The sequence below is a fragment of the Eublepharis macularius genome, chromosome 7 (assembly GCF_028583425.1).
Source record: "Eublepharis macularius isolate TG4126 chromosome 7, MPM_Emac_v1.0, whole genome shotgun sequence".
NCBI lineage: Eukaryota > Metazoa > Chordata > Lepidosauria > Squamata > Eublepharidae > Eublepharis > Eublepharis macularius.
In genome coordinates, this window is record NC_072796.1 from 68,316,879 (window position 1) to 68,341,389 (window position 24,511).

Sequence of the window (24,511 nt, forward strand, 5' to 3'; positions counted from 1 at the left end):
CCAAGATGGACAAGTTTACATCGGGACCACAAGGCATAGCATCCAGACAAGAATAAAAGAACATGAAAGACATTGCAGACTTGGACAACCTGAAAAATCAGCAGTGGCTGAACATAGCCTAACTCAAACAGGGCACAGTATCTTATTCCAGGACACCAAAATACTGGACAACACTTCCAACTACTTTGTCAGACTGCACAGGGGAGCCATTGAAATTCACAAGCATAAGCAAAACTTCAACAGGAAAGAAGAAACCTTAAGAATGAACAGAGCATCATTTCCAGTTCTGAAAAACACCAGGCTAACAAAACACTCTACACCCGACAATAGCCCTGCAGAGAAGATTAGCACATCAAGCACCAATCCATATGCAAAAGAACCTCCTCAGGATACAGTGAAGCCTCCCGCCATTAGCATTCCACACTCTGGGAAACTCTTACAGGATGACTCAGCTCAACCGCACCCCTCCTGAGTAGATATAAATGACCTGCCAACATTTTTTCCACACTGTGACACTGAGAGATCTCTGTCTTTTGGTGCTACACCTCTGAAGATGCCAGCCACAGCTGCTGGCGAAACGTCAGGAACTACAATGCCAAGACCACGGCAATACAGCCCGGAAAACCCACAACAACCATCGACACCTAGCAAGCTTCCATGGCAGAACAGTGAATCGAACCTGGGTTGCCCAGATCCTAGTTTGTTACTCTAGCCACTAAACCACACTGACTGTCTTAGAGGAAAGGAGAAACTAAGCCTTCAAATGATCTTACCGAGGTCAAAGATGGTGAACAGCAGACAATGGCACAGCCTAACCCTAACCCTATTAATCAGAGTAAAAAGCCTTCAGAGTAAACTGCTTTCAGATGGAACAAGCAGATACATTATTCCCTGAACCTTAAAAGTCATTTGGAGTTGTCATCCTTTTGCGCCATTTTGTGACATAGTCAACACATTCTTAAGATAATACCATGGCAAACAAGTAGCAATTGCAAACCAGTACAAGACAAAGAGACACAGAAGTAAATAAGGCCAGACTTAAAAACAAAATATTTCCATAGGAATAACATGAGCAGAATCTGAAGACAAAATGCTGGAAGCTCCTTCCCCCGTGGTGGCAGACTGAGGATTGATGAGACTAGTGCTCAGCTCACCCCTGACCCCTCCCTTGCATGTGACCATTTAAGTGGGAAAATCCACTGGGAGGAGGAGTGCTGTAGAAAGCTATGGAAATTTCTCCCACAGCAGGCCTGCGTAGTATGTAGATGCAGGACCGCACAGAAATCACAAAGGTGAACTTGAATTATAAAGTAGTAGTAGTAGTTTATTTTCCACGGTCAATGGCCAGCTGAATTATAAAGCCAGGGAATACACATCATGGTGGCACTTTTGATGCCTGTAAAGTAGATTTGTGCTGGTGAAGTGACAGCTCAGTCCTTGTGTGATATGATGATGATGTAACTCTACTCAAGTATGGCATTGCTATTTCAAGGGACAAAAATGGGCAGGGTTTAGAATATGCAGGAAGGAAAACGCCACTGGAATCCAACTCCCAACACTAGCACAAATTTACAACTGCAAAAGAGACTGGTTGAGTGAAACATTTCCAGTGAATTCAAGCAAGAACTCTACAAAGTTTGAGCACTAGTGCCATACACTCTTTTTGTCTCCCAAATGTCACAATAGGGAATAGACCTTAGTAACTAGAACTAATCATGGCAGGTATACCAGCAACAATGTTAGTCCCAACCAGGGACTCTTCCTTGAAGTAGTCAGCAAGCTAAAGTTATAAAATCAGTTATCCTTGAACATGGATGGCCATGAAGCAACCGAAAGAATACTACAGGTTTTCATACTGTCAATATCAGTATGTTTTCATACTGTCAATATCAAAACCAAGATGCTTGTTGAAAACTGCAAAAGTCTAGATGTTCTGATTCTCAAGAATTCAAGATGAGGAAAGCAAACCCAGATTTTCAGAGGTTTTATGAATATGTGAAACCCTCTGAAATGAGCAGCTTTCAGAGGTTACAGATTTGACAATTCAAGCATCTCTGGGGGCTACCATTTAAGAACAGTTACCAGCATAATTTCATCTTTATGGAACATCTTCACAATACATACTATTGATTCACATGAAATTTAAGAAAGTTCATACTGAAGCCTTCTCTTTTTTTTCAATATTGTCAGATGCTCTTCAGGAGCAAAAGACAATGCTTCACTCCCTATCCCTGTCCCAGGACATATAATTGACTTCTGCCTTGCTGTGCCAATGCAGCATCCTGCTTTCTTATCTTTCAATCCAGCAGCTGGGGAGATAACAAATCCTTGAAAGCTTGTATGGAAGCATTAATATTCTTACAAGGCTATGACCACCTTCAGACTATTGAAACATTATCTAGCTTTTCTGGCATTAATCTGGAGTTTGGCACAAGGAAAAAAATAAATTCTATCTGTCCCATAAGAGACAGCAATTTCTAATTTATTCTATCTTCAGAAAGGAGAGCAGAAAGGAGAGCAGAATTATAATCAACCCTCCCACAACTACATTCTGATTTTCCAATGAGAACCCTTCCATATTATGCTTCCCACTAAGTCTTCCTTTGATTTGAAGCAAAGAAGAAAGATGAAGTTGAGGAAAAGCAACTTCCATGAACTAAAAATAGTACAACACAATTACACTAAGGAAGTCTTGGAAGGGAAAGGAGAAAGAGGCTGAAAACAAGAAAAGAAAGGCTTTAGAATCTTATTCAGTGCTTAGATCTCTTCATGACAGTTGAGTAATGCTGGCTTACTGCAACCTTCTTCCTGATCATTAATAAATGTGACCAATTCCTATCCAGAGTTGGAACGGTTTGCAGTCATATATGCAAAATAAATGGCTATCCAATCAAGATGAAAACATCTTTCTCATATGTTAAAGGATTTTTCACGTTTCCTTGTAACTTAAACCTTACTAAGAAAAAGGAAAATAAGGTTCCTGATTTACAAAAGGTCACAGCTAATGAAGGTGTTAATGCAAGCTCAGAATAAATGGTGAGGATAGAAAGTGGAGATGCAGACCTGGGCTTTAGAAGCAAATCATCTGTGCAATCTCTACGTTTCCCTGGCCAACTTAATGGACCTGACTAAGCTAAAAACATAACAAACATACCTTGTGTAAACCTCTCCCCACCCAGCCCACAGACATATAATTGCCCTGTGCTAGCCCTACATATAGTCACCACAGTTGTAAAGGAAAAAGTAAATAAAGCACTCTTCCCACATTTTAGTTAACCCAGAGAAGTTCCCACAACTTGGTCAGACAAGCTCATGGACTGTACAGTTCTATTTCTTCCAAGCTCAAGAGTTTCCCTGTGTAGAATGGGTCAGGAACCTAACCGCTCCCCCAAGCCTTACATTCAATCTTGGGATGATTTTGCACTCATCTGTCTGAAATGTAGCTAGTGTCCATGTCTTGGACAAAAAGCAGGGAAATTTTTCTTTTGTTCAATTTACTAAGCTATCTCATAAATCTTTGTACCTCAAAAACGTGTACTTTTGATAAATAAACTTGACATTCACAACAATCTGTGAAATGGGGTTGTAATATAAAGGAACACTTCTTTTTAAAAGGAACAGGACTAGATATGGGCACGAACCAAAAAAAATGAACCATGTGATTCGTGGTTCGTTGCATTACACAAACCACAAACTTCCGACCTTTTCCCAGTTCATGGTTTGTGGCTCATGAGGCTGTCATTTTACAGACCCCGCATTGGAACCAGTGCAGAGGCTGTGAAACTAACAGCCCCTTTCTCCTGCGCAGGGGCTGTCAGTTTCACAGACCCCGAGCTGGGTTCAGCCAATGGGCTGAAACTGGTGCAGGGGTCTGTGAAACTCCGAACCTGGCCATGGAATGGCTGGAAAAATTCATTTGTTCCGTGAACACGTGTTCCCATGGAATGCGTGTTTCAGTACAAACGAACCAGCCATTCCGTATGGAATTCTGTTCCGTTTTGTGCCCATCTCTAAACAGGACTGTAATCTATACCACTGTGTATGCGTTATCCTGATTTTACTGCACTGTCTTCTACTTCTGTAATTTGATTTGCTGCATTGTTTATTGTATGTTTGATTCCTTTTTAAAAAATTGCATTATATTTCTAACTTTTGTAATCCTAGTCCTGTCACACTATTTACTGGATACCTTCTGCTGTCTGATGACATTGTTTACAATATTATGTCATCTACCTGGAGCCTCAGCAAGAAAGGCGGGCTATAAATAAAGGAATTAAATAAACTGACACAAAAATCTGGCTCAGTTTTATGAACAGCATCATGTGTTCATCCTCTCAGAGTTAATTGGTATTAAACATTCATAAATATCTGAAATCAGAAGAGAACAGTGAAATTCCAAAGTTTACAGACAAATTATTCAAGATTGTGAAACTCATTTTTACAAATGCAGATTGACGAGAGGTCCAAGAAAATATCTCATAATTCATGATAGACAGCAACATGGCAGGTACCAATCCATGAAAGTGTAAAGTGATGCACACTCACAAAAAATTGTCAATTTCTACATATACATTCTGATGATGTCTAAACCTGTGTTGTCCAATGAGGAAATTGATTTGGGGGCCATGGAGAATAGTTCAATGAAAAACATTCACAATATACAACAGCAGTATAAAAGGCAAATTCCATGCTCGAGATTATTAGGAAAAAGGGTTGGAAGAAATTGGCCAGTATTCTAATGAATTTTAATAAATCTGTAGTTAATTAACTTATTTACTTGGCTATTTTTACTGTGATCAGTGATGTGTTAGAGTTTTAATTACTGTAGAGTGAATTATGGAATTCTTCAGGGTTTGGGGAGCTTCTTATAATTTCATTCCACCATCATCCAAACCTACATAGATCAGAACTGGATTATTCTCTACATCCATCAGTAGAGGTTAAATTTGAACCACAGTTCCAGCTTTACAGCTGTACCTGTTCACCACTGCATTAGAGTACCTAGAAGAGATCTGTTCATGTGGATATTTATGTTCAAAATAGCATTTTAAATATATTTTGTGTGTAGTCAATAAACAATGTACATGAACAATAGCTATTTATCTGTCTTTTAACTACTTCTCATGTTAGTGTTGCTTAATATTCTGTCTAGTTTTATACAGTATCTCCAAGCTACATGCAATTGAGATCACCCACTCACTTGGATAAACCTTGTGTGAATCTGAAAAGGAATTGTATTTGCATTGTTATAGATTCAACCCTGCTTTGCTTATACATAAATAAGCATCTTGCCCATCTAGACATTAAACTATGCAAATTATATCTTTTCAACTCTTATAAAGAAGAGATGGGGCGGGAGAAAAACCCATGTATCTTTCCAACTGGAAAAAAATGCTACTTCTTTTTCCTATCATGTCTGAAACATCTTGGAAGTACGCTGAATTGCAGCCTACCACAATGAGCTCCCAATGGTTATCAAAAGTGTTCACTGTGCCATCCTTCCTGGTAGGTTATCAGGCCTCTGCCAATGGCTATGGTAACATTAAGGTCAGAAGGTGGCATCAGCAGATAGCTACATAATAATATTCCAGTGGTAAAGTCTTTTCCATTAATTGTTTCTAATAAAGGGATAAAAAGAATGGGCACCAGGCTGGAAGATGAATGAGTCATCAAAAATCCAGGGATCCAGTCAACTCTAGTCTCCTGACCATGGATTCAAATGCTGTACCTGCAGTTTCAGAGGCAACATTGGCCAAAAACATTTGCCGCGCACTCTGCTTTGAACTCTTCCCTCTCCCAGATTCATTTGGATCAGACTACACTATGGTAAGAAACCTTCCAAACAGATACAGATGTGCAACAACTCATTTTCTAGTTCTGTTGCTGCCCTTCAACATGAGTGGAACCTTTTCTGTCATGCACACTCTGTTTCATCATCACCTCCCCCATGCTGCTTACCTACCCTTTGGTCACAAGTCCAACTGCCTTTTTCTTCTGAATTTTATCTTATTTTTGTTTTGATTGCATACTGCAAGGTGCCCATAAGCACTAAAGGAGAGCAAGGCACCAGAGTTATTGAGAGGCTTAGTGTGGGGAGGAGGATTATATGGGAATGAACAGAAGTGAAATGGCAGCTGGGCCACAAGGCTGTGGCACACTGTAAGGGCACTCTATACAGTAAGCATTCTAGAGAAATGGTTTATTAAAATATAGAGACGTTTATTAAAATACAGAACTATTTCAACATTTAAGTACATCATAAAATATAGTAAATAAAGCATAAAACTCAAGAACTACATTTTGTACTTTCCTAATGCTGCCTAACTGATTGTGAAACATTATATATTGTCATTAACTCACCCACTGAAGCACAAGTGTCTGAAATTAGGAATGTCATTGTGAGTTCTTTTTGCTTTTGATGGGATTACTGAAGAGCATTAACTCATTGAATGTTTCATCAAGTATAATAATACTTTTACAGAAAGCTGTTCACAATGAAAGCCAGAAACATCCACAAATCATAAATTTAAATATTCTATTCTTTGCCATAGATTTTAGGAAATGCTGACACAAATTTCCCAATTTCAAATGAATTAAAAGCTTTACTTACAACAACATTAACTATTCTCAATCACCTGAAAACTAAACTTCAAAAGATGCCTTGCACTTGGATTATATGTTTAATGACAAAGCCAAAATTGGCAGGCCATGAGATTACTTAACCATCCCTACCTCAGCCATGGACAACACCAGCATTAGGAAAAGTATTTTCTTTTTAAAAAGCAGTCTTTCTGAATGCAGCCCTGACAGATTTTTCAGCAGAATCATTAATTTCTATGGGAGAAGGAAAGCAAGTACTATCAGATCACACTCTGTAACATAAGTGAAAGCCATACTGTCACCACCTTGTTTCTAATTTGTCCCTATCACCTTTATCTTGGTGCTTGACACTTGCTTTTCTCTATGGTTTGCATGAAAAACAAGTAAACAAGACTGTGGTGCCAAAGAACAAAACGCAGAGGTTGACGAGAGGAAGCAGGACCACAACCTGATTCAGTCTTCCTGGCTAGATGAATAGGCAGCCTCTGGAAGATTCTGGGAGAAGACATCCTCACTCAGAAACGGATTAATTTGATCCTGGAAATCCTCTTTTTCTTCTTCAACTTCCCTTAATTTCCCTATATTTAGACTCATGAACCATCATTTCTCAGCACACCATTGGCCCCATCTCTGCCCAGCTCATTTCCCAGGCCAACTGGGAACAGAATCTTTCCCAGAGGTACTTTGTCTCTGCTTCAAGACCACCCATGTTCTATAGCTAGCAGAGTTCTTGTATGACAAATAACATACAGCTCTGCTTCCTTATATACATATACATACATAAATATATAAATATATACATACATATATGTATATATACATATGTATATAAATATATACATATATACATGTGTATATACATACACATGGACGAGACAGAGATATTGCTGCCTGGACATTCAAACTTTTCTGTTGGTTAGAAACCCCTCCTCAGGACTGCATCCCATTTTTTCTTCCTCTACCCTCCATCCCCCACATCTGCCTCAGTAGAATAACTTGTTCAAACCCTTCTTGGAATCAGTCTTGCATTCAAAGAGCAAATTCCCCTCCTTGGATGTGTTATACGATTCATCCTCAACAAAACTTATTTCATATATTTATCCTATTTGTATTCGCTGTGTATCCCTTTAACTTTGAAACTTGTATCAGTGCTTCATCTAAGATGGAGACATGGGAGGGTTTTTTGCCTGTGTCAGAACTTAGTCGTTAGTTACACAGCCAGATTTTAATGGAGCCAAAACAGACTCGGCAGTTTGGTTCTACCACCTTATACTAATAGTCATATGCAGTTCAATAGCTGTGTTTATGACAATTGAACCAAATGTTCTTTGTTAATCTATGTAACTTGAGTTTTAAAAATCACTGTATTTTTTCAGTATACTTGTGCAGTATGGAAGACAGATTTTAAAAAATTAAAATTAAAAAACAAGATGTAAAATTTCCAGAAATTTTGAAGACATAGGGGGAAGATTCCTGTAAAACATGGTTTTCGGGGAAATTAAAGTTTTTACAATCTTACTATATAATTGAGTAAGCATGTTTCAGACAACTCACTTTATACCTTTGTGCACCACCAGAGGGCACTGCCGCAGAGGAAAGCCCCGGTAACTCACCATATCGCTCCAGAAAACATGCCATGGTGGGAAGCCCAGGCAGGGAACAGGAACGGAGCAGGTGGCAATGCCCTCCCCGCGCCTTAACCCAGCTGGTATTAGGTGCGGAGCAGGTGGCAATGCCCACCTTAACCCAGCTAATATTAGGAGCGGAGCAGGGAGCAATGCCTGCCCACCATTCAGCCAGCTGGTATTAGAACAGGTGGTAATATCCACCATCACCTTAACCCAGCTGGTATTAGTACCAGAGCAGGTGGCAATGCCCGCCCCCTTCAGGCAGCTGGTATTAGGAGTGGAGCAGATGGCAATGTCCACCACCACATTAACACAGCCAGTATTAGGAGCAGAACAGGTAGCAATGCTTGCCCTCTTCATTAACCCAGCTGATATTCGGAGCAGTGATAATTACAAGGCCATATGTCAACCATAGTAACAAAATCAACAGCATTCCTGTAAGGGAATCCCTAAGGTCCCTTAAGTTCTCCAATGCCGTGTATTCTTGCTTGGAGAATTCAAGACTTGTAAATATTCAAAAACTGTCCCGAATCCAGGCGCAGTTGAATGAAGGGACCCAACATGCTTACAAGGTTTCCAACAAGTAAAGTTGCAGGTAAGTGCGGCATAGTAGCCGAGTCCGATAGACTGTTAATGCTTTTTCTTAAATACAGGTGGAAATCAAGAAAATGATGGGGGACACCCACAAAGGGGCTCCCCTAGCTCTACAAGCTGCTAGCTTGAATGTTCAGCTTGTTTCTGGATACAACCTCTTCATCAGGAGTACTTACTGGGGAGGGGAGATATTTCCCTTAAGACGTTGTGAGTCATGCGTTGAACTTTTGCACATGAATGCCTTTGGTCTTATCATAGAGTTTCATGACTGTTGTGGTGATGCAAGAGCAGCTCCTGATGAAGAGGTTGTATCCAGAAACAAGCTGAACATTCAACCCGGCTGCTTGTAGAGCCAAGGGAGCCCCTTTGGGGGTGTCCCCCATCATTTTCTTGATTTCCACCTGTATTTAAGAAAAAGCATTAACAGTCTATCGGACTTGGCTACTAGGCCGCACTTACCTGCAACTTTACTTGTTGGAAACCTTGTAAGCACGTTGGGTCCCTTCATTCAACTGCGCCTGGATTCAGGACAATTTTTAAGTATTTACAAGTCTTGAATTCTCCAAGCAAGAATACACGGCATTGGAGAACTTAAGGGACCTTAGGGATTCCCTTATAGGAGCGCCGTTGATTTTGTTACTATGGTTGACATATGGTCTTGTAATTATTCTTGTATAAGGTATAATTGAGCACGGAGCACTTTAAATACTTCATATAATTGTGATAGAAATTTAAGAACTACGAGTGATTATTGCATTGCGGGTGCTATTGTTGGGATAATTGTTTTTTGCCCTTCGCATTTGCCTTTGGTTGTATTTGATATTCGGAGCAGAGCAGGTGGCAATACCCACCCCCCTTCAGCCAGCTGGGATTAGGAGCGGAGCAAGTGGCAGTGCTGGCCCCCATCTTAATCCAGCTGGGATCAGGAGCAGAGCAGGTGGCAATGCCCACTCTCTGCCTTAACCCAGCCGGTATTAGGAGCGGAGCAGGTGGCAATGCCCACCTCCCGCCTTAACGCAGCTAGTAATAGGAGCGGAGCAGGTGGCAATGCCCACCATTTTAACCCAGCTGGTATTAGGAGCAGAGCAGGTGGCAATGCCCGCCCCCCTTCAGCCAGCTGGTATTAGGAGTGGAGCAGGAGACAATTTCTGGCCCAAAATTAACCCAGCTTGCCCCCTCCTCAACACAGCAGATATTAGGAGTGGAGCAGGTGGCAATGCCCATCTCCACCTTAACCCAGCTGATATTAGGAGGAGGTGGCAATGCCCACCCCCACCTTATCACAACTGGTATTAGGAGCGGAACAGGTGGCAATGCCCACTCCCGCCTTAACTTAGCTGGTATTAGGAGCAGAGGAGGTGGTAATTTCTACGCCCACCTTAACCCAGCTGGTATTATGAGCGAAGCAGGTGGCAATGCCCACCCCCACCTTATCACAACTGATATTAGAAGCGAAACAGGTGGCAATGCCCACTCCCAGACTTAACTTAGCTGGTATTAAGAGCAGAGGAGGTGATAATGCCCACACCCACCTTGACACAGCTGATATTAGGAGTGGAGGAGAAAATGCCCACCCCCTTAAGCCAGCTGGGATCAGGAGCAGAGCAGGTGGCAATATCCGCCCCTGCCTTAATCCAGCTGGTATTAGGAGCGAAGCAGGTGGCAATGCCCACCTCTTCATCACCTCCTCCTTATCCCAAATAGCATTAGTAGCAGAGCAAGTAAGTAGTAGCGGGCAAGCAATCCCCACCCCCACTGAAACCCAGCTGGTATTAGGAGCAGAGAAGGTGGCAATGCCCACCCCCCCCTTCACCCAGCTGTGATCAGGAGTGGAGCAGGTGGCTATGCCCACTCTCTGCCTTAACCCAGCTGGTATTAGGAGCAGAGCAGGTGGCAATGCCCAACCCCCTTCACCCAGGTGGTATCAGGAGCTGAGTAGATGGCAATACCCATCCCCTTTGCCCAGCTTGGATCAGGAGTGGAGCAGGTGGCTATGCCCACTCTCTGCCTTAACCCAGCTGGCGTTAGGAGCAGAGCAGGTGGCAATGCCCAACCCCCTTCACCAAGGTGGTATCAGGAGCTGAGTAGATGGCAATACCCATCCCCTTTGCCCAGCTTGGATCAGGAGTGGAGCAGGTTCCAATGCCTGCCCAGTGCCTTTACCTGGATGGGATCAGGCACAGAGCAGGAGGCAATTCCATTCTTCCATTCACCCAGCCGGGCCAAGAAGTGGAGCAGGTGGAAACGCCCGCCTCCTTCAACCTACTGGAATAAGGCACTGAGCAGGCAGCAATGCCCACCCCATCTTCACCCTGTTGGAATCAGGAGCCAAGCAGGCAGCACTCTCTACCCCCTTTCAACCTGCCAGAATCAGGAGCAGAGAAGTTGGCAATGCCCGCACACCCTTCACCCAGTTGGGATCAGGAGTGGAGTACATATCAAAGCCTACTGGCTGCTGTCACCTGTCGGGATCAGGCAAGGAGCAGAAGGTAGTGCTCGCTCCTCCCTTCACCCAGCACGGAACAGGTCGCAATGCCCACCCCCCTTCACCCAGCTGGGATCAGGCTTGGAGCAGGCAGCAATGCCTTCCCCCCTTCACCTAGCCGTAATCAGGTGCAGAGCAGAAGGCAATGCCCATTTTCCCTTCACCCAGCCTGTATCAGATGTGCAGCAGGTAGCAAAGCCCACCACCCCTTCATGTTGCTGAGATCAGGTCTGTATCAAATGGCAAAGCCACCTCACTCCTTCACTGGCCAGGATCAGTGACAGAGGAGGGAATGCCTATTTATACAAATGTTATTGAGTACAACATATGTATAAATAGGAAATTGCCAAATAAGACCAACACAGCCATGTTTAACTTCAAAAGGGGTAACTTTTCTGAGATGAGGGGGTACGTGAAGAAGAAACTGAAAGGGAAAGTAAAAAAGGTCAAAACACTTGGGGAATCTTGGAGACTATTTAAAACTACAATCCTGGAAGCTCAAATTAAATATATACCGCTGGTTAGGAAAGGCACAAATAGGTTTAGGAAAAGGCCAGCATGGTTAACAAGCAATGTAATAGAAGCTGTAAAAGGTAAAAAGGATTCTTTTAGGCAGTGGAAAACTAGTCGGAGTGAGGTTGATAAAAAGGAGCATAAGCTGTGGCAAAAAAAGTGCAAGTCTGTGATCAGACAGGCAAAAAGGGAATATGAGGAGCATATTGCAAAGAACATAAAGAAAAACAATAAACAATTCTTTAAATATATTAGAAGTAGGAAACCAGCTAGGGAGGCAGTGGGGCCCTTGGATGACCAAGGCGTAAAAGGATTACTAAAGGGTGATAGGGAAATGGCCGAGAAGCTGAATGCGTTCTTTGCTTCTGTCTTCACTGTGGAAGATAAGAAGTGCATGCCCACTCCGGAAGCACTGACTTTGGGAGGGGTTTTGAAAGACCTGAGTCACATTGAGGTGACGAGAGAGGAGGTTATGCGACTGCTAGATAATTTAAAAACTGATAAATCACCGGGCCCAGATGGCATACATCCAAGAGTTCGGAAAGAACTCAAGTGTGAACTTGTAGATCTCCTCACAAAAATATGTAATCTGTCATTAAACTCTGCATCTGTTCCTGAGGACTGGAAGGTAGCTAATGTTGTCCCCATCTTTAAAAAAGGTTCCAGGGGAGATCCGGGAAATTACAGGCCAGTCAGCCTGACGTCAATACCGGGTAAGTTGGTGGAAACTATTATCAAAAATAAAATTAGTGGGCACATTGATGACCAAAAGCTGATGAGGAAAACTCAGCATGGGTTCTGTAAGGGAAGATCTTGTCTCACCAATCTGTTAAGAGTTCTTTGAGGGAGTGAACAAACAAGTGGACAAGGGAGACCCGATAGATATTGTTTATCTTGACTTCCAGAAAGCTTTTGACAAAGTTCCTCATCAAAGGCTCCTAAGTAAGCTCAGTAGCTATGGGATAAAGGGCCAAGTCCTCTTGTGGATCGAAAACTGGCTAATTAATAGGAAACAGAGAGTGAGTATAAACGGGCACTTCTCACAGTGGAGGGTGGTGAGCAGTGGGGTGCCACAGGGGTCGGTATTGGGTCCAATGCTTTTTAACTTGTTTATTAATGATTTGGAATTGGGATTAAGCAGTGAAGTGGCTAAATTTGCAGATGACACGAAATTGTTCAGGGTGGTGAAAGCCAGAGAGGATTGTGAGGCACTCCAAAGGGATCTGTCGAGGCTAGAAGAGTGGGCATCCATGTGGCAAATGAGGTTCAATGTAGCCAAGTGCAAAGTAATGCACATTGGAACCAAAAATCCAAAATATAAATACAAGTTGATGGGGTCTGAACTGGCGGAGACTGACCAAGAGAGAGATCTTGGAGTCATGATAGATAACTCACTAAAAACGTCAGCACAGTGTGCGACTGCCATAAAAAAAGCTAATGCTATGCTAGGGGTTATTAGGAAAGGGATGGAAAACAAATCAGCCGGTATCATAATGCCTCTGTATAAATCGATGGTGAGGCCTCATTTGGAGTACTGTGTACAGTTCTGGTCGCCACACCTTAAAAAAGATATCATAGCACTGGAAAAAGTACAGAGAAGGGCAACTAAAATGATTAAAGGGTTGGAACACTTTCCCTATGAGGAAAGATTGAGGCGCTTGGGGCTCTTTAGCCTGGAGAAAAGACGACTGAGGGGAGACATGATAGAGGTTTACAAGATAATGCACGGGTTAGAGAAGGTAGAGAAAGATGTGTTTTTCTCCCTTTCTCACAATACAAGAACTCGTGGGCACTCTATGAAATTATTGAACAGTCGGGTTAGAACAGATAGAAGAAAATACTACTTTACACAAAGGGTGATAAACACATGGAATTCGTTGCCACAGGAGGTGGTGGCAGCTACAAGCATTGCCAGCTTCAAGAGGGGACTGGACAAATATATGGAGCAGAGGTCCATCAGTGGCTATTAGCCACAGGAGATAGATGGTATTCTCTTTGTGGGGAGGTGGTGCTCTGTTGTCTTGGTGCTGGAAGGAAGGCAGTGGGAGGGCTTCTGGTGTCCTGGCCTCACTGACAGTCCTTTAGATGGCACTGGATTTCTAGCCACTGTGTGTGACAGAATGTTGGACTGGATGGGCCACTGGCCTGATCCAACATGGCTTTGCTTATGTTCTTATGTTCTTACCTGCCCGCTCTCCCCTTTCTAGAGCCTGTTGTATTTTTTCCCACAACAGGCTTTGTTTCTAGTACTTTCATATCAGTCTTAAATTTCTTTTACTGATTTAACAACGTAAAATACATCATTTATAACTTGGGTAGCATATAAAATTGTACTGTGTGGTATATCTGTGGAATTTAAATGTCTTTTTCTATAAGTAAAATTAGTATACCCACAACTTGAGAAAAACTGGAAACTGGCACCCTGCATTTCCATAACACACATATCTCTAATTTTTGCCAAGAGGTAGGATAAGAGAAAAGTTGAAGGTAGAAAACAAATTATGAAGTAAAAAAAGAAAGTGTGTTATTTGGACAGAAACAGACAATCACAATTGATAGGACTACTGGCATATTTGGTTATCAAGTTAAACTTCGTAACATTGAAAACACTGAACTCTTTAATGATATATTATCATTAAGCATGTTATGGCACATTAATTGTTACAAACATTATTTACATTTAAGCTCCCTCCCCAAAAAATCTAGAAAATGTTATACATGTCTACAGTATAGCTAGGAGGGTGAATGTGCCATGCTGGAAGGTGTAATGTTAGGAGGTAGTGGAGAAGTGCCATGCCCTTGTCAAGCAGATATACAGCCTGAGAAGTTTTGGAAACCAAATTTGTTTGGGCCAAAAAGGTGCTATTAAAGCACAGTTTGTATTGTTCCTCTCAATCTGAAAGAAGACTTTGGCTAAGAGCAGAATAGGTGGGAATGCATATAAAACAGGGCCCATCCAAGCATGCTAGAAGGCATCCCCTATAGATTACAGATTGCTCCTTACCACAGAGTAAAAAATGTGAGCTTGGGTGCTGCCAACACAGAGAACAGCAACAGTATGTATTGGTGGAAGGCTTTTGAACAAATAATGTATAAAGCGATTTTTCTTTGTTAGAGAGAGACTTTTAAAGCGATTCTGTCTTTGACAAAAGAAGATTGAAATGGAGCTTCCAAGCTAGCCCTCTGTCAGTGCAGTTGCAAGGAAAAAATACAGCCTTCTTTAAGGATTTAAACTTGCCTTCTGCGGGATTTTTAAGTGGCAATAACTGTGGAAAACGTTTGATAACAGTTTGAAATAATTAACAGAGACATTGACATTATTGTAACAACTGTGACGTAGACACTGATATTTATTGTAGTAACATTTGTTTGCAAATATTCACTAAACATTTATATAAAAGCATTTTGGATTGTATTTGGATGTGTTCATGGTTATACCTTGTATCCCTGTGACTTCTTGTTCTGTGATTCTCTCGATCCCTAAATGGTGGCAGCCAGTTACCAGGGTGCTTTCCAGGGAAATATTGGTCTAAGGGAGTTCTCTGGAAGGAATGGCACCTTTCCCTCCTTCCCAATCTACCAGTTAGAATGTTGAGCTAGAATCTGGGAGTCCCAGGTTCAAATCCCTGCTCTGCCACAGCGTCTTGCTGGGTGTTTTTGGGCCAATCACACCCTCTCAGCTTAGCCTATTTTATAGGATTGTTGTGAGGATAAAACAGAGAAGAATGATGTAAGCCACTTTGAGCCCCCACTGGGGGGAAAGGTGGGGTATGAATGAAATAAATAAAATTAGGGGTCTCCTGAGTCTCCACAAGGAGTCAGCTCTCTGAGCTTCTCATTCTCCTAGATCCAGTGTCCAGCACTGGAAGGGTCCCTGTCAGCATTCAATCTTGAATGAGCCTTAATATATTTTCATATGCAGACTAAAATGATTTCAGGAATGTACAGATAGTAACCAAACAGGGGGAAAAAAAGAAAATTGTAAAAACAGAAGTTATAAGCTACTAAGAATAATTGATAGTACTCATCCTTTCTGATATCTGGGTATATCTGTATCAAACAGTGGCAATCGATAATTCTAGGAATTTAATCAGGGAACTCATAGACTGAGAAAATCTTTTTCAAGATAGAAAGAGGACCAACTTTTGTGCACATTTCACTAGTTTGATACAGATGGAACAATGTGAAGAATTACCTGTCACTATACTTCACACCTATGAGACTGTGATTTTTCCCTTTTTTATTGATTCATATGTGAAAGTTGTTCATCTCTTAGAAGCCACTGCAGCAAAGCAACTCATGTGGGTTTATTCTTGCATGCACACAATTATATGTGCATGTATATTATGCAAACATTTTTACAACCAGGAAGATCTGTCTTTGCATCCAATTCTGCTTTAGCAAAAGTAACTCAAGATCATAATTTCTGTATAAATTAAAAGGACTCATGTGGAAGAAGTTGTCTGAGTAGTTGTTGTGGGTTTTCTGGGCTGTATTGCCGTGGTCTTGGCATTGTAGTTCCTGACGTTTCGCCAGCAGCTGTGGCTGGCATCTTCAGAGGTGTAGCACCAAAAGACAGAGATCTCTCAGTGTCACAGTGACTGAGAGAGACACTGAGAGATCTCTGTCTTTTGGTGCTACACCTCTGAAGATGCCAGCCACAGCTGCTGGCGAAACGTCAGGAACTACAATGCCAAGACCACGGCAATACAGCCCAGAAAACCCACAACAACCATCATTCTCCGGCCGTGAAAGCCTTCGACAATACAATATGTCTGAGTAGTACCCTGCTGAGTAGAACCCTGCAGCCCCTTGAGTGCCCCAAAAATATTTTGCTGAGAGTCAGTGGACCCTTGTAAACAAAATGCATCACAACTCAAAGAGCTGAAGTAAGAAGGCAGAATGGGTCAAACCCCCATATCCCCCACTTGTACTAGAGGATAGTTCACTGCACCATTGGCAAGATGTGATTTTGTCCAATTTTCATTGGTCATGGTAAGTACCTATGTTGTAATGTGCTTAGCTTTCAAACATCTTCTGATTCTAAAAAGCATGCAAAAAGCTTCTGAGGCAAGACTAAGAGTCTCTCTACATGAGACATCTTACACAAGGATGCTCAAGTGAAGGGAGATGCAATGTTAGCCAGGAAGTATAGGTTAAAAAGACAGCGCCAAAGGCTCTATCTATTTTACCTCTCTACACAGAGCTAGCAGAGATCTCTCCTCAGAGGGTTTGTTAATTTCATCTTTGCCTCAGCCAAGGGAAGATAAATTGACAGAGCCTTCAGGGAGGTAAAGATTAAATTAACAAAACCTCTGAGAAGTGATCTCTGCTGGCTCTATTTTTTTAAACTATGCTTCCCGGCTAACATTGTGTCTTCCTTCACTTGAGCATCCTTCTATAAGATGTCTCATGAAGAGAGGCTTTGTCTCCTGCCAACATTGTCTATAAGCTTTTTCTGTAGGACACAGCTTGCGGTTCTTTCTCACATTCCCATTCCCTCAACAGTCCTTTCCATACCTGAGGAAACTTTTTCCCAGGGCCATAGGACCTGCCTGAACTAACTGCCACTTAGGCTGGGAGGTTGCCGTGGGGAAGGGGATGAAATTGTCCTTCCTGCCTCTTTGATCAAAGCTGCTCTGATCTTGTTTTTGACTATGTAAAAAGATACAAATAACCCTATCCACACCTCTTTATGTGGTCAGAAACAAAGACCAGGATATTGCCATAAAAGCTGATCAAAACATCTTGCATCATTTAATCATGGCCTAGGAAGTGGGAAGGATAGCAGAATTTCAACGCCAGTGCCAATCACATTCAGAGAACTTAATGGAAACCTCAGCGTTGGAAACAAATTGGTCCTTGCAGATATCTTGACAAACAATATCCTTTGTTCTCCTCAGGTGACACTTGAAGGTACTTCATATTTTGTGCTTATCCAAGAAGGGAGAAGACACAAATGTTCAAAAGGACTAAAGCTAATTTGAAGATCTGCTAAAAACAGAACTGTTGCTTTTCCAAGCAACTGACCAAATGTCTTGGCTCTCCAAGGCAATAAAAACTGAACTTGTTTGCTTTCTTTCAGAACTCCAGGCACTCATCATTGTTTCCACAGTGGTAAAGGAAGATGATACTGTGAAGCCTTCCCCCACCCTTGCATTATGGATTCAAATGCATTGGCACTCAACTGTAAGGCAGTAGCTACAAGAACCGCACTGCAATCTATGCATGTAAACGACAACACTATTGTGTCATCATCTGACACCAGCATTAGTACTGCATTTAAACAGAATTACTTGTGAAAGGCTGTAGGTAAAACTAGGTCTATTCGTGAAACTCAAGTATATTCCTAGTCATATGATATGGAACTCTTCCATTGTGAAATTCAACTGCACATCTGACTGCCACATTTTGTGCAATCAAAGGCTGTGATGCAGTATTCCACAATGCTGGAGCATAACAAAAAAGGGGGGAGGGGGGAGAATTTTGCTCAGATCCTGATTTTGAAAATCTAGGAAAAGTTTATCTTTATGAAGAAGCCTATGAATCATTCAGAGAAAATTGTTTAAAACATCTATAATCTTCATAATGAAGGCAGCTGTGAGAAGGTAAGACTGGTTGTATTTTGCACGTTCTAGTCACCTGAAGCATTATCTCCAATAAATGATATACTAAAATTCCATATAAAGAGCTTATTAATTGTCAGAGGTACAGTAGCAAGGAAACTGTAATATTCCAAACTATTTGTATTACAGAAAACATAACTGAATTTTGTTTCCAAAAGTCAAATCAGCAGCATAATACCACTTTATGATTCTTAAGACTTTATTGGCATTATATAATTTTTAAAAATAAATATAAAAACTATTCCAAGTCCTTAGAAAATTGCAGCAACAGTCACCTACTAGGGTTCATAATTCTTTTCTCTGCTGTCTTATATAATTAATATCTGATTTAGAGCTTAGGATATACTGATATTTAACATTTTACATCACATTTATTAGAGATAGGGTTGCCAGGTCCCTCTAATCCCCTGGCAGGGGACTGGTAACCTGGCACTCACCCTCCATGGCATCCAGTGTCGTGCGTGCGCTCCCGGTGTGTGTGATGACATCACTTCCAAAGGGCAGCCCAGCATACGCTCCCACGCTTGCCGAAGGGCTGAATTGCCCCCCACAGGCCCAATCTGGCCCCAAACAGGACCGTTGTGGGGTGTGGGGGCATGCTGCAGCGGGTCACGCTGCGCCACCAGGGGGGAGCCCTGGGGGGCAAGCCCCACCACTGGCCAGCTAAGTGGGGTTGGGGGGAGGAGGTGGGAACAGGGAATCCCCCACCCCGGGCTGGGGATTGGCAGCCCTAATTAGATATCACATTAAAAAGTTTCCTCTTTTGCATAGGAAACTTCATAATTTCATAATCACCATATCATACCCACATTTCTGGTAACTTATATTTGATATCCATCCCCTGTTTTTTATAAGAAACAATATTATTATGTGAAACCATACACAAAAAAAATTCAAATGAAAGCCACCTGTTGGCATCCATGGATCTGACGAGGGTTTCACCAGCGTGTTCACTTGATCCCAATTAAGATCATCATCATCAGACTGACTATAACCACATGAAGTAAATGGTTCATCGAATGAACAGCCACCTGTCGAAAACAAAATAAGTAAAAAAAAAATCAACTTTGGAAAGCTGAAATGCAGCCTCGTCTTGATTATCTTTTTTACAGGCATTATTATTGTTGCCTATAACTTTGCCCTATTTAGACCTTCAAAACAATTTTAAAGAATTCAGCACAGTCAGTTTCTAAAGACCATGGGACCAACAGGGCTACTACTGCCCAACTATTTAAACAAATTACAGGTTTCAAATTTCTCCTTTAAATCAAAGCAGTAATACAATTATCTGGTCCAGTAGAAAACCCAAGATTTAAATAGATGTGTAGAACAGCAGGAATGCTATACCTATCGAGTGGAGGACCTGGTTGTTTCAAGGACCACAGAGCATGCTCCAAGGTTGTGGTTAACCCCAATTCCCAAACTTACTGCTTCTATGCAATGGGGCCCAGTAAGTTTAGTTTTCGTTCTTTGGCTCTTAGAAAGTTTTAATGGGCACAAGTATCCATGTATGTCTTCTAACCACTTTTAGTATCCCATACACTCTCCAAACATAAAAAAGACCATAGCTAAGATATTAGTACTACTGATTATTATTATTAATTTTACTTATTGGATTTCTATCCCGCCCTCCCAACAAGCGAGCTCAGGGTAGGTTACAACAGTAAAAACATAAGTTACATTTAAAACATTGATAAAAACAGCAAAAATCCCATTAACATTGCCCAGAGACAACAGCCTTGCAGCCCAACTCCTACCACTAGAACACAGAGGGATGGGTAAAAGGGGGGAACAGGCCTTTCCAATCAGGCTATCTGGGGGCAGATATCAACTATCAGTAATATAGGGGGGACAGTTGGGAGGCTTCCAGGTGACTGCTGATCTAATCTCAACCATATGCCTAGCGGAACATCTCAGTCTTGCAGGCCTGCTGGAACAACAAAAGATCCTGTCGGGCCTGGGTATTCTCTGTTAGAGAGTTCCACCAGGTTGGACCCAGGACTGAGAAGGCCCTGGCTCTGGTCGAGGCCAGTCTCACTTCCTTGGGGCCTGGGACCACCAGTAGATGTTTGTTGGCTGATCTCAGCACTCTCCAGGACACATATGGTGACAGGCGGTCCCAAAGGAATGCTGGTCCCTGTCCACTAAGGGCTTTAAAGGTCAACACCAACACCTTAAATTTTAACAGGAACTGAAAAGCTAAGCTTTCAAAATTCAACTTTGAAAAGTGTATATTTGAAAAATGGTTTTGTAAACCAAACAAAATCCCTCAAAAAAAAATCAAGAGTGAAGGTATGCGTTCAAAGAGGATCCATACTCTAAAGAAATGGAATTGTACAATTGTATGTGTAATCCAGAACAATATTCATTTCTGATGTGAATCTGGGCTCTCATGCCCCCCACCCCATTTTCATGAGTTGCACTTTCTCTTTCAGTTCAAAGGGAGGTAGGTGTAGCTTTCAGTATCTTGATATCACATGAAGTCACTAAAAAGTTCTTCATGGAGTTCCGATTCATGCTGAATTGCTCTTTAAAGATCTCTCAACACCAAATCCCATCTTCATTTGTGTCTTTATTGTACAAGTTATACCTAAGCTTAATTCAAGATTTCAGAAATGATGCACTCCACTGTACATTTTCAGAGATCGTAGTTTTAATGTTGATATATTATTTTAAAAATATTCAGTCACACTGATGTCAGGAACCAATTACACTACACTGACTTGCTTTTGAATTCAGGCATAAAAATAATTCATCTCTACTATTAACAATGGGTTGGATGCAAACAAAATTTTCCAATGGCAGGATGAAACGTTCCCTCTTCTTCCTCCCAAACTACCTCTCACATCTCCACAAAATGCTGCTCCTGAGGTTTGGGGGAACCTGAAGAATGTCATGAGGGGGGTCGGCAGCAGGAAGTGAAATCAAGAAATTGCCAATCCATGTGTTTTCCGCATGCACACTTCCACTGGGTTCTCTGGATATTCAGTTCATGAGGATCAGATCTGCTTTGGGCCTCTGAAATTCTGCACAGGAAGGGGTCAAATCAAAGTGATGTCTATTTTTTCTCCACTAGAAAAATGCCACATTTCCACTGCAAGTTTTCTGGTATATCAGTTTTGTCAGTTGATTGGCTGACAGAACTAACAAGGGTTTCTTTGTTTTAAGACACCAAGGCTGCTGTTTAAAAATAATAATATAAAGCCAAAAAATAATAGACTAAAAAAGTACAGGCAGCACAGAGGGAAACTTTAAAATATCAAGTGGGGTTGAGGGCTCTCTGCAGAGTTTTTGTGTTAGCCATATTGCAGACTTTTCCCTCCATCAGTTACAAGGGCTTTTGTAGTTGTTTTTAAGGCACCAATGTTGTAAACACTGCTGTTTGAATTTTTTTTTAACTCAGGAAAAAGACTGAATTCATTGCTGTTTAACCAATTAAGGCAGAGGGGATAAAGAAGATCGAGAAAGGCAGGGCCAAGCCTCACACTGAAGAGAGCATTCTGCGCTTCAAAAAAGCCAGGGTTTGAATACTGACAAAAAATTGAGGTATGTGTGCAGGGACAAAAGCCTCAGAAAAGCTGGGGGAAAATCAATTCTGGGGCAGATGCAGCCTTTCCCTTTGCGAAATGCAAAAAAGCCTGGGAGACAGTTTGAAGACTGAATCAGAGTATTTTAACTATGCAGGCAGAATTCAAGTAATACAGCACCAGAACTTATGAAAAAGCTCCGTGCGGAAAAGATCTTAGTTTGGATGCAACTTCTCCAGATTTATTGCATGACTTCTGACCTTGATCTTTATTCCAATTATTTAAATTGCTCCTCATTCACTTCTTGAGGATTCAAATCCTAGGTATTTGTACAAAATCAATTAACCCTTTTACAGTGCAATCCTAAACAGAGTTAATAAACCCACTGGCTTCAACAGACCTAGAAGAGTGTAACTGCTTAGAACTGCACTACTGATTCCATATTACCTGATTTCTGAGCTAAGTAACACACAATTTGAAGATATTAGTAAAACAGCAGCTCCTGATCCTACTACTTCTTCAAAAGCAAATTGTTTCATTTGTTCAAATAAAGCCTTTGAATCTATATGTAATCTGTAACTTCCATATAATTCAACATTTCCCAAAAATTTATTCAGAGCCCAGCTTCTAGCTGTTGGAGGGATAAATCTGAGATATGTCTGGCAGTCATCTTGATCAGGAATCTTTGTCGCCTCCACACCCCAACGAGGGAAATTTACAGAGCTACTGAAAAGGGTTAGGATTTATAGCCCTACACAGCTGGTTCAAGTTTATCCACCACATAGGTGTTAAAGGGACAAGCTGCAAGTCTACTGGCTTCAGCTCTGACAAGAACACCAGTTTTGTTTGCATCGAGCCCCTTCCCATTGTGTAAGTGGTAAATTTTAAAAATATAAATGGATTGAGCAATACACTATACATTAGTTTTAAACTGAAAGTACTGAATAAAATGTAAAGGAAGAAGAATGGCTAGCTAGATTGTACTTGCTATCTAATATTACAAATGTGAGAACCATGTCAATATATCATTTAGGAAACGGCCATTATTCATTTTTTAAAACATTCACCCAAACACTTTCCATTCCCCTTAAATACCACCATCTGTTTTCCTTTATTATGAACTTCATAAACATATTGAGTATGCCCTGGTGGCAGAAAGATAGGTCATATTAATGTAGTTCTAAATTGTGTTCTGCAGAACAGTTTTATTCGTTATCTCTAGGCGGTTCAAAGAAATTAGCACCCCTGGACACTGCAACTTTCTGTAACATTCTTAACTATAGCAACCTCAATTAAAAATTCCAGTGGGAACAGAAAACTCATTATGAAACCTACTTAATATTTCACCTTGACAATAGCATATCATCTGTCTACCCACATCAATAGAAAGAATAAATTCAACATCAAGCAGATCTCTTCAAATGCAGACAAACAGGTAGGTCTACTAAGTTATAACAGTATAACTTAGTATACTGTTATAACTTAGTAGACCTACCTGTTTAGAGGTAGCCCTACCTGATGGAGTTCCACAAAACAGTTATTTGGTAGCTGGACTTACATAGGCCAAAGTACTGGATTCAGATTTAAGCCACAAAATCCAGTAACATCACAAAAGTATAATTAATAAAGTTTATTAAGAACAACGCAAAAAATATTTTATATTTATTTGTGTCATTTAGGTCTACTTTTCTCACTGAGACTCAAGGCAGATTACACAGTATGAGAGTAGTACACTCAGTATCAAGGACAATTTCATAAACAATGTCGCAGAGTAAACAGACACAAGTTTACAAAGACATAACATTAAGAAGAATCCAATACAGAGTTGACGAAATGCTGAAACAGAACATAATCAATTCCAGGGTTGACATAGGAGAACATATTTAAAGTAACATAAGGTAAACATAGTGGTGAAGTCTATGGATGAAGTATATGGTCCCTAACTCACCAGCAAAGCATGTGAGACCCCCCCCCCTACAATACAAAAGCCTTTTTGAATAATTCGGTTCTGCATTGTTTGCCAAAAGGTAGGAGAAAGGGGGCTCTCCTTAACTCCTCAGGCAGGCTGTTCCACAGGGTAGGGGCCACCACAGAGAAAGCTCATGTGTGGGCTGCTGTTGATTTTGCCCATGTGCAGGGTGGCACCTGCAGGAGACCCTGTTCAGATGAGCAAAATGAGGAAGTCCTGTAGGTATGCCGGACCAAGGCCATGAAGAGTTTATGTGATAAACAATACCTTGAACTGAGCATGGTACTTGATAGGTAGCCAATATACTAATATAGAAATTGTGCAAGACAAGAAAGAAAATAATAAAAACTAAATAACTACTCTCAAATACTTAACAAGCTTCGGATACATAACCTACACGTTACCTTGTTAGATCAAACCACAAAAGTGCCAGTAGAACTCCAAAGTTTCACTCCCAAATGGTCCAGGAACAAAATGGCTCAGAGCTGACACCTAAACAGTTGCCAGTTCCAGAGCTTAAGATGGCTTGGAAGCAAAACCCAGACTGAAGAACCTTTTTCATTCCATTC

At 41.3% G+C, this 24,511-nt stretch overlaps 1 protein-coding gene across 6 annotated transcripts in view; it reads right to left on the reverse strand.

Moving 5' to 3' along the window:
• The window catches only part of PTPRM (protein tyrosine phosphatase receptor type M), a 749,315-nt gene that overhangs the window by 563,489 nt on the left and 161,315 nt on the right, over positions 1-24,511 (reverse strand). For all 6 annotated transcript variants that reach the window (XM_054985128.1, XM_054985127.1, XM_054985126.1 and 3 more), the window contains exon 2: positions 19,355-19,477. In XM_054985128.1, the coding sequence (XP_054841103.1) occupies positions 19,355-19,477 (123 nt within the window). The remainder of the gene's footprint in view (positions 1-19,354; positions 19,478-24,511) is intronic.